Raw genomic sequence first — 11,070 nt, forward strand, 5'->3', positions numbered from 1 at the left:
AAGTTGGCCCTATTTGGCCTCAGGATCGCAAACAGACTTGAGCAAGGGTGGAAATTACCTGCTCCCTGTGGGGAGTGGCCCCGTATCCGGGTAGACAGGGGTGCGGCACCGTGCCGTCTGAAGAGAAGTCTTAAACCCACTTATTATTCTCAGCTTGATCCCCATTATTGAGTCTTACTTTCTCTTGTTGGGCGTTTCTTTCAAATAGCGGAGCTGGTCCTGAGAGTTTACGTCACAGGGTTCTCCATTTATGGTCCGTTGTATTTCTCTTTTTATTCTGCCATGTAAGGCCCACTGAGCTATTTAGGTCTTATTCAGAATCAACCTGGTCACGAATGTCTCAACGAAGTGCCTTATGTGGACATTTATAGCAGCCAAATACTCTCAATGTATGTTTATAAATGTTGAGGGATAAATCGGAGAACCCTGGAGAAAAATCAGCGCGACCACAGGGAGAACATGCAAACTCCAAATATGCAGGCGTCAGGGTTGAGGTCAAACCAATGACCTCCTGTATGCCAGGCGAGGTTAATATCTCGCCACCGCGGCACTCATCACTCGTAAGCAGCCAGGATATTCCTTGGTTAAGCCTGGAGAGTGTTTGGATGGGTGACTGCTGTGCATAACAGGTACTATAGCCTGCGGGGCTATGTTGTGAGCAGCAGAGGGCGGTGCAGCAAAATCCATTGTCTATGTTGCCTGCCCTTACTAATGCTCACTGAGCAGCTTGGTTGACGAATCAAACAACCCCGATGGCAGACTTGGTGTGGGCACACCTTCATCCAGCAGTGGACGGACGAGGGGCTGTGAAGTAATATTGTTAACCGGTGTAGATTTGCAAACTTTCTTATCATTGTTGATGTCACAATCCATGGGAGGCAAATTACTTGGTTCACTGATGATGGGGATTGTGCGTTATTGTGATTATTTACTGAGAGACAAAACATTTTTCATGACTAAACCTGTCAATATTTGGGCCGTGATTTGTATGGGTCCAAATCTATAAAAAATATATATATTTCGATAATTAGCAACGTAGACTTGGGTATATTTGTGTACATGTTTAAACTTTATATATCAATTGATTGATTATAATGGCACAGCAGTCAGTCTCTCACTCAGTCACAATTGGCAGTCCATAAAGGCTACACAGGGGATCTTCATGTTTACTTTGTGACATTACAGGACCAAACTCCATGGCAATGCAGCCTCCAAACCACCAGGCGAGCCCTGCGCTCAGCCTCCCGGCCAGCAGCCATGCCACCATGGCCGGGTACAGCCATTCGGTGCCATCGTCTGGGCCAGGAGGGCCCAGCCAGGCTTACAGGACCCCGCCGGCCAGCCAGGGCCAAGGTGAGACACTCGGAGAGAGAACGCTGGGAGTGAGAACGCTGGGAGCGAGAACGCTGGGAGCGAGAACGCTGGGAACGAGAAAGCTGGGAGCGAGAAAGCTGGGAGCGAGAACGCTGGGAGTGAGAACACTGGGAGTGAGAACACGGGGAGTGAGAACGCTGGGAGTGAGAACACGGGGAGTGGGAACACTGGGAGCGAGAACACTGGGAGTGGGAACACTGGGAGCGAGAACACTGGGAGCGAGAACACGGGGAGTGGGAACACGGGGAGTGGGAACACTGGGAGCGAGACGCAGGGCAGCAGCGCCTAACTGTGATAGGCACTCGCTTAACACCACGTGAACTGGCGTACGACCAGATCACCCTGAATATTCACCCGATTTCGTCAGATTTTGGAAGCAAAGTGGGGTGGAGTCTGGCTATTATTTGCATGGGAGGCTGCCTGGGAATACCAGGTGGTCTCGGCTTAGTGGCCAAGAGATGGCAGTACAGCAGTGGATTCATTAATCTATCCACGCAGAGCTTTTATATGGGATTATATGGTTACTCAGGATTTTTTTTTATTATATGCCAAATGTGCATAGAAAAAGAGTCTCGGTGAGGCTTTCCTGAATAAAGGAGACGACTATTATTATATGACCAGGCCGCCATGTGATTACACTCTGCAACACAACTTTTGTTCCTGGGTAGTGTTATTTCGTAATTGCTTATGCCTAAAAAGTATAGAAAATGGCTATTATTCCCCACAAACTTTGATTTTGTTACCAGGACAGTGATATTTAGAAATTTACCTATTTTCAAAGTCAGAAAAAAACAACATATGAATACAAATGAACATTTATTTATACTAAAGTAATACATAAATGACTACAAAAGATTTAGAAGCGAGTAGTTTTTCGAGATTCTTCCTCCCGACAGAGAACTCGGTCCGCTGTGGCCATTCCCGCCTGTGGTAGTGCGCCTTGGTGACTTTGTGTGAACGAAGAGACACAAATTTGCCCGTTTTCTCATTGAAAATAGGTACATTTCAAAATACCACTATCCTGGTCACAAAAGCAAAGTTTGTGGGGAATAATAGCCATTTTCTGTACTTTTGAGGCATAAGCAATTAGGAAATAACACTACGTAGGAACTAAAAAAACATTGTTACAGTGTTATTGATCACGTGTGTGTGTGTGTGCGCGTGCTCCAGGCCACATGGTGTCTCAGCAACCGGCTCCATCCCAATACAACCTGGCACAGGGCTCGGGGCAGCACTACCAGGGCATGATGGGCGGTGGGGCCGGGCAGGGCAGCCAGATGATGGGGCAGCGCCAGATGCCCGGCTACTCGCGGTCTGCACAGCAAGGTGAGTGCTGCGTCGCAAAGCAACCGTAGCTGCTCCACCCCCGTCGTGGAAACGGGTCACTGTGGTTACTCCGGGCCACGGGCAGTTGCCTCCGCTTCCTGTTTTCCAGTTTCGTGCAACATGCGCTCGTGGTTTAGGTGTACAATGGCAATGTTGTTTACCTGCCCCTGGTTCAGCCAGCTGAACGGAAAAGAGAATATCTGGAAAAGGCTCCAGTCCTCTTGTTTTGGCAGGTGCAATGCATTCCGAGCCTTTTCAGGATTGCTTCTTGGAAAGTATAATTTTTGACCTTTAACCATACTTCACCACGCTGGTTAATGCAGGTTGGTGAAGGTGGGGAAATCGGGACCGGTTTATATATTCCTAGCTACTGATGTTAGCCTTGGCTGGGAATCAAACTCTGGTTGTTTGGTTAATCGCTCAGTAAGCAAACCACAGTGCCACCACCTCCCAGGGCAGCACACAATCGCGCATTGCTCCATGCACCATCACATCCAGCTCTCCGACCGGCTGACTCTTAAGCAGCGATGTAGTCATTATAAAATATGTTCCTTTACATATGCATTTACCACTGCAGTAGAGTCCCCGGAGTATGGAGGTGCGATGTGGAGTCCAGTGATGTGACGCATAGCTCCTTTTTGGTGATAAATCGGATATAAATACCCAGCCAGTGATTATTATTTTGTGTGAAGCAAGTCGTGCGTGTGCATGCGTGCAGTGGTTAGCGCACTGCTCAACGAACCCAGCCACCAGAGTTCGATTCCCACTCACGGCCACAGCTGGTGATGATTATCTGAACCGGTCCTGGGTCTCCCCTAGGTCAACTTGGCCGGGTGTGGTATCGGCCCCTCGCAACTTAACAGCACTTTCCCGAACAGTCGGTTAAAGGCCAAATGGGGGATTTCTGTCTTTATTGCCGTGTGTCCTCGGCAGGGCCGCCGCAGCAGTTTGGCTCGCAGGACGACTATTACGCGGAGCAGTACTCGCACGGGCAGCCCCCCGCTGACGGGATGACGCCGCAGTACTACCCTGATGGTGCGGCGAGCCCCCCCCGCGCACGCACGCACTCACACACACGCACGCACGCACGGGCCATGGCCAAAGCGCCGACCTCGGCAGCAGCTCCAACCGTAAATCCCCAGAGCACCGCGACGATTAACAGGGACTCCAGCAATAACGTTACCAATGGCTCGAACGCAAATCCCTCCCCCACCCCCCCCCGCTAGCGATGCCCACTCCAAAGACCGACATCGTCATGAGCCATGACCTATTCACTGCTGGATAAGGCCCCCCTCCCCGCCATGCGAGTCTTGGGGGTTATTTGACCATACTTCACCACACTGGTTAGTGCGAGTTTGCAAAGATGGATTCAGAGATTTGCCAGTACAGAAGTACATGTACTTTAGATTTTGCTTCACTGCCATCTGCTGCCCACCCAATAACCCTGCAGCCCTATAACAGTCTCTTGTGTATGATGGTCTCCCATCAAAGCTCTATCCAGGTTGCATGCTGCTTAGCTTCGAGTTCTGATGACATCCGGGTGCATTTCAGCTTGTTTTGGGTGTACGCTGTCAATGGCGGAGCCAGGATTTTCAGGTAAGAGGGGTAATCCCTCCAGCAATGAAAAATGATAGAGGAGTTGTTAGCAAGTAAAGACGTGTCCCTTGCTTTATATTCGCGTGTGCGGCGATGGCGCAGCCATTGATCGAGGATTGAATTAGAACCACGTTGTGTGATCGGCATCGCGCTCGCTGAAGGTGAATGCCTTCAGGGAAGTCGTGTACTGTATACGCAACTGCGCACAATTCTGTGAGTCAGTTATAGCTGCTTTGCCGTTACTTATTGCCAATTATGGACTTAGACTATTATCCTATCATCTCATAGAGTCCCTGGCACGTAATAATATGCTACACAGTGGCAGTGGGGGTCGCAAAATGCCGATTTATTACTAATAACCCCAATGATCCGATCGAAATTAGGGATTTCGATCGGATCATTGCGGGGGCACGTGCCACCCCACCTCCCCCACTGGCTCTGCCAGTGTACGCTGTAACATATGTTCGACATTAACTCGGACACCTAATATTTACATCACCTTTAAACATCTTTAACAGTCTTTGCAGCTCTTGACGGACCCCAAAGTTTATTTCCAGCTGCAAACGTTGTAATCCAGTCGAATACGTTAACGGCTTCTGTTAACGGTAGCCTTGAACCAAATCTTCAGTGGTTCTAACACCGTAACCCAGAATCCTGCGTAATGAGAAAAGCAGCTCTTGGCGCTATTAACCCTGATCTTCATAACAACGCAACTCTTACCACTGCAGCTCTTAACTCCTCTTTAACTCCGTCTCTCGCAGGCACGGGGCAGTACGGGCAACAGCAGGGCAGCTATCAGCCGGGCCCTCCCGCCCAGACTTACCCGTCCCAGCAGCAGTTCGGTGGACCCCAGGGATACCCCAGCCAGGGCCAGGGCTACGGTGAGGACGTCACGGGGCACCCCCAAGTGAGGGCGCGGCTGTATTGAGCCCACCCAGGGATAACACCGCCAAGGCGATGCTGGAACAACCATGGGAACCCACATCCATCAGGGGTGGCTTGTGGTGTAGCACGACGAGTGGTGCAGGTGTGGTGCAGCTGCGCCGGGCCCAACGAGCTGGAGGGTGCACATGTACCGTTGGGTTATGCAGAGGGGTGTAAATTGGACAGAGTGGCCCCATTTCATTCTTTGCATAAGGATCCATCCCAACCGTGCGATGCCGTTTAGTGCTGTACACTCGACAGCCTGCTGGGGCTAAGGAGAATCGGCCCGACCTCCGAGTACTGTACAGTGTGTGTTGCACTTATTGACCTTGTTTCAGTTGTAGCAGTCGGATTGTGAAAACGTAATAGAAAAAGTTAGAAGCATTCATCCGTATGAAAGTTTTCCCAACATGCGCTTGTCTTCAGAAGTACTTACCAGAGGAGCCATACCACCTTCATCTACTCTATGATTCTCCAACTTACCTCGACCTCGCATTGACCTCCCACCACGCCCCGTCGTCCTGCTCGTCTGTGACCCCTCCAGCAGGCCCTGCTCAGACTGCCTCTGGGCAGTACGCGGGCTACCCCCAGGGGCAGCAGTACGGCGCGTACCGCCCTCCACAGCCCGGCCCTCCCACCCCACAGCAGCAGCGGCCGTACGGCTATGAGCAGGTGAGTGCTCCCCAGAATGTACCGTATTCTCAGGATGATAGGATGCAAGTTTTTGTCCGTGTATTTTAAATCAAAGGTTAGTAGGTGCCTCTGATAATCCGGTAGGTGTGTGTGTGTGTATGTTGTGTGGGATCATATTGTCCTAACTTGGCACTGTACTCAAGTTTGGGTTGTCTCGCTTTCATTGTTTGGTCTGCAGTCACATAATTACCAATCATCTCAAACTCCCCTTCTGGCACCTCGAGATGCACTGCATGGGAGGTGCTATATAAATAATAATTAATGACGATGATAATTATGGTTTCACCTTTCTCTCTCTGAGGCCAAGATCTGTGAATTGCCAATCATCAATCCCCTTGATTCACAACTTGATTTTTGGGTTGGGCTACATGTCCATCCACCATCCTACATGGCCAAACAAGTTAAATTCTTCACACGTGCAAGCGTTTGATGTACCAGTTATTCTTTCAGCTCGCCGGAGAGTTGTAGAACAATTCCCACAGCCATAATTTAGCAATTTGATACAAACCAATCTGTAAAGTCACGTAAGTGAAAAAAAAATGTATTTTTATTTTTCACCTACGTGACTTTACCGAAAGAACCAAAGAGTATGGATCCTTGCAGTCACGAAAAGTTCAAATCTAGAACAAACCAATCTCTGTTTCTTACCTTGTGGCTGCGCGTCGTCCATGCAGGGCCAGTACGGAGCATATCAGCAGTGACGAGACCCAGTTGTTGTCAGATGCCCTCCCCTCGTGCCAACCTCTCTGGACTCCACCAAGCGCAAGCCGCCGCCGCCGCCGCCGCCGCCACCGCCACCACGACAAGGAGCAGGAGGCCCAGACATCCTCGTGCGCCACCCAACACTGGCGCATTGTATGTGCGCGAATGCACATTGCGCATTCTCCTTTTGGAGCTTCTCACCGCATATTGCGCACACGCTCGCACGTACGAACAGGTGTGTGTGTGCGCGCATGGCAGGGGATGCAGTGTTTCTGGAAAAATTTAAACGCTGTAATAACACCCATGAAATCCTGAGTGGTGGACGTGTGCCGATGCTGCCACCCCTCCATCAGTTTTCGATTTGACCTAACACTCGCCTGTGGAAGTGTCTTCTTGGACGCATTTGTTTTTTTAATCGGAAAAGGGTGTACCTCAAAATGACATGCCAAGGAATTCGAACAGTAAAGAAGTGTTTTTTTTAATTTAAAATATCATTTGAGTGTTGCGAGGTTTAGCCACAACTTGATGTCTGCGGCATTTGCATGTCCGCTGTCTGGGCGTCAGATCCGATGTTCTCTGCTTTTGGGCACCCGGAGCCCTGTGACCATGAACCTCCAGCCCATATAACCTCGTCTATTTGACCTCTTTCACCTCATCGGTTTAGTGCACCGAATCTTAAATTTCAACTTGTAACTCGATAAGTGTGTGGTGTCTGCTATCCCTCGCTCAATCTGACCTCAAACCCAGTATGCCAACTTTTACTCTTGACCCCCCAACCCTAACAAACGCGTGACTCTGACCCTTCGATCTCTCGGTCGCATAATTCATTAAACCGTGCGTCCGGCCGCGGACGTGGAGCTGCTCACAAGTCAGTCGCCATCGCCGCCGTCATTAAGCTGTTACAGGCCGCAAGCGCCGTGGTCGTAGCGCGGTGTTCACGCAGTGTTACGAGTTTGTAGAGTTCGGCGTCGCGACAGTTCTGCTAGCTTCGCAGGACGCGGTTTCTCCCCCTCTTCCCTCCTCCCCTCTCGCCCCCACTCCTCTCTCTTCCCACTGCCACTCCTCCCTGAGCATTCCATACGCGTAGAGGTTCACGCCCGTCGTCGTGCACGACGGCCCAGTGTGGCTGAGGTGAGTCATAACCGTGTTTTTCTTCGTTTACTTTGCAGCACAGGGCCTGTTCTCAGAATCTGATGCCAGTTCCACGCCCTCCATCCCTCCCCCAAACTCTGATCCAGCTTTGCACGTGTACCTATTGGCAGAAGCGTGCAGAGCGCATTGCAGCTAAGGGCTTGGTGTAGGTACTGTCCTCATTTGTTCCGACATGGCTTAGAGGGCTACATTTTCGAAGTGCATATGAAATGTAGCGAACCGCTGTTCCCAGACACGGTGGAATGCCACCGCGTGTTGGGTGACACGGGTCTCGTGAATGCACTCCAGAAGTATTACTGTGGCATCATCTTCCAGTGCCATTCCCACACATGTGATACTCTGCTCACTTAAGCAAGCCCATATTACTAGAATGGTAGCAGTCAATTGCTGTTAAATTGGTGACACAATAAATAATAGTTCCGCGTGTCGGGTAGGGCGGCGGGGTGGAGTGGTGGCACAATAGTTGGTGTGCTGTGCTAAGAACCTTGGCGATGCGAGTTTTATTTCTGGAACCGTTCCTGGTGTCGCCCCCACCACCTTTAGCGACCAGGTTGGTAAAGAATGACATAGCTTGCAGAGGCTTTCATCTTGGAGTGGAATGACAAAGGGAAAAGCTGGACCTTAATATGGAGAGCGAGGTTGGTGCAGATGCTTTAGGATGCGATGATTAAGCAGCATACCACTACGCATGCCACTGGTGGCGGCACGCGTGAGGTCGGTTTGAACAGAACCTTCGTTGACCTTTAACCCCGATGATAAATAAGCTGTTGCTCTGCTGGTAAAATGCGGCACCTGGCGTGCCGACCTGGCAATGGACTGGACTCACATGACCTCCGTTAGTGGGTTTTTAGTGTTTGTTTTACTGATGACGATTCTACTTTTTGGGTACGTACGACATTTCAGCGGCAGTGGGCGGGGGGGGGAAGGGATCCGGATGGCAAGCAGATGGAGGGGAAGCTGTTGCCAGGGCGATAGGTGAGGGTGGGGTGGGGGGTGGGTTCGTCATTATTTAATAACCTTCCCTGGCCCTTGTGAAAAACTAACTCCTCTCTCCTCCCCTCCACCCGTGTTTGCGTGTAGCTAGGAGGGGTTTGTGGGTAGCTAGGAGGTGAGCTGTATGCGTCGGCCTGGTGGTGCCGAGACACTGCTCGCGGCTCGGGCCGCAGTATTAATCCTGTTCCCACGCTCGCAGTGTTCCGCTCGCCCACGTGGCGTGCGGCGTTGTGTGTGTGCGCGCGTGCGTGTCCTGGAGTTCCCAGATCCCAGGGTATGAAAAAAGCCTAACAAAAACTTTCTCTGCAGGGGATGAAACATTTTAAGACTTCAAAGTCAAATTCTAGATTGGTTTTCTATTCAATTATAAAGACATACCGATCTTCGAATTAACCAGCCGAGCAAACGCGGCATCATTGCAACAATTAGTTTTGGCCAATTCGAGATAAAAAAAAACTGTTTACACCAAAACTACTGGAGTGACAGTGCCAAGCTCGGATGCAAAACCTTTTGATCGGGCAGCATTTGTTCAGGAGCTTGCTCATGTGAGTTTCATAGCGGGCCCAGCTCCACGTCAACCAGTTCGCAGCTGCGAGGAAGTTCCGCATTAAACAAGACGCGCTTGGGAAATGTGATCCTGAAAAAATAGAACTTTTGATTTTCTCGGCATGAAACGCGAGTGGCCGGTCCATCCCTGCCTGCTTCACCACCTTGCCCCCCCCCCCCTCCCACATATTTGACGGCAGAATTTCACAGAGGGCTGGAAGCTTTACGTTTTTTGGGAGTTGGCCGATGAACGCGGTACATTGTCCCTCGACGTTCATGGCAAGTCCCACGGTGCGATCATGTGCGAAGCCCGGCCTGTAGCGACCACACTCCTTGTCGACCACTGAAGATGTTCTTTTGACTACTACCAAAGAAAAGAATGATGAGTCTTAAAGTCTGAGGCCACGTCGCAGCAACACCCAGGGCCCCTCTCGTGCCACCTGTGATGTTCAGCTTGCCCGTCGCGCCGTGCTGTGTAATTTATGGGACTCCGGTTACATCGCGGTGCAAATTTGGCATTCGGTTAAACGCGTTGTGTTAAAACCGCTCAAAAGTCAACGATGTCTGTAAGCTGAGTATTGTCCTGTGTAAGCTGAGTTTTGTTTTGTGTAAGTTTTTTTTATTATTGTATTTAGGACACACACGGGGCTTTTGTTATTTAAATGCCCCCCCCCCCCCCCCCTTGTAAGCTCGGAAATCTAATGTGGTCGTGTACTCTGAAAATTCATGTTCTTTTTTTAGAGTGGTACAAATTTTAAATGTGACATGTTGACAATAAGCATTTCAATCACATGATGTTAACGAGTGATGCCGCTGCCGTGTTTTCTTTCCCACACAACTCCCTCTTGCCATTTACTTTCACCGCATCTTACCCAGTTCATTATCTTTCAAAAGTGAAACCTGATTTTTACCCAGCCATTTATTTTTTGTGATTATTTGTGATCCGAGATTAAACCAGGTGTTTTAACTTACAATTAACTTACAAATAAAACAAACGAACTTAACGTAAGTGTTGCATTCAATGTGTTATTCGTATAACCGTACTGTAAACGTTTGAATGCTGTGTCAAAAATGGCCCTTTATTTTCTCCTCTGCAGTAGTGGAAGGATTATTTCCGGGCCCCATCACGCAGGCGCGCGCAGGGATACGGCGGGCGACTCGCCCACATGCCTCCAGTAACGGCCACAGTGGTCGGCATGGCAACCAAGGAAGTGAGCTCCAGAGCAGAGAGAGGGGGGGGGGGCATTGGACCAAACCAAGTGCACTTGCCGGCAGGGGGGGGGGGGTAGGAGGTAAACATTTGCATGACAGGAAGGGGAGGGCACTTGTGTGCCTCTGGCAAAGAAGGGTTTGGGTTCGATTCCTGGCTCCGGATGCCTTCGTGTGGCGTTTATATTTTTAGGTGTTTTCGGTAAAGTCACGTAGGTAAAACATCAAAATAAATTTTTATTTTTTTATTTTATTAATTTTGATGTTTTACCTACGTGACTTTACCGAAAACACCGAAGAATATGATTCCTTGCAGTCACGAAAGCTTCAAGTCTGGCGTTTATATGTTCTCCCATTGTTATGTGTTGGGTTTTTCTCTGGGTTTTCTGGCCTCCTCCCATAGCCAAACACATTTACAACATAATTGCTATTGGCCAAACATTCCAATGCTGAAAGCTTGGCTAGGACCCTCCTGAAAGGATTGAGACCTGGGGAATCGAGTGCGGTAAATAATCATAATTGTTTTGGGATATCTCTGCAACGAGGTGTCTCCAC

General features: G+C 49.8%; 1 protein-coding gene across 3 annotated transcripts in view; it reads left to right on the top strand.

Annotated features, from left to right (window-relative positions):
- SS18 (SS18 subunit of BAF chromatin remodeling complex) overlaps nt 1-10,310 on the top strand; it is a 42,321-nt gene extending 32,011 nt beyond the window's left edge. For 2 of the 3 annotated variants that reach the window (XM_061565705.1, XM_061565707.1), the window contains exons 5-10: nt 1,186-1,353; nt 2,545-2,700; nt 3,634-3,735; nt 5,058-5,177; nt 5,765-5,892; nt 6,588-10,310. In XM_061565705.1, the coding sequence (XP_061421689.1) occupies nt 1,186-1,353; nt 2,545-2,700; nt 3,634-3,735; nt 5,058-5,177; nt 5,765-5,892; nt 6,588-6,614 (701 nt within the window). In that variant the 3' untranslated portion in view covers nt 6,615-10,310. The remainder of the gene's footprint in view (nt 1-1,185; nt 1,354-2,544; nt 2,701-3,633; nt 3,736-5,057; nt 5,178-5,764; nt 5,893-6,587) is intronic. The other variant, XM_061565706.1, reaches the window with a different exon arrangement.
- Nucleotides 10,311-11,070: the final 760 nt, after the last annotated feature.

This window comes from Lethenteron reissneri, chromosome 35 (genome assembly GCF_015708825.2).
Source record: "Lethenteron reissneri isolate LAM-NWPU_2019-01 chromosome 35, ASM1570882v1, whole genome shotgun sequence".
NCBI lineage: Eukaryota > Metazoa > Chordata > Hyperoartia > Petromyzontiformes > Petromyzontidae > Lethenteron > Lethenteron reissneri.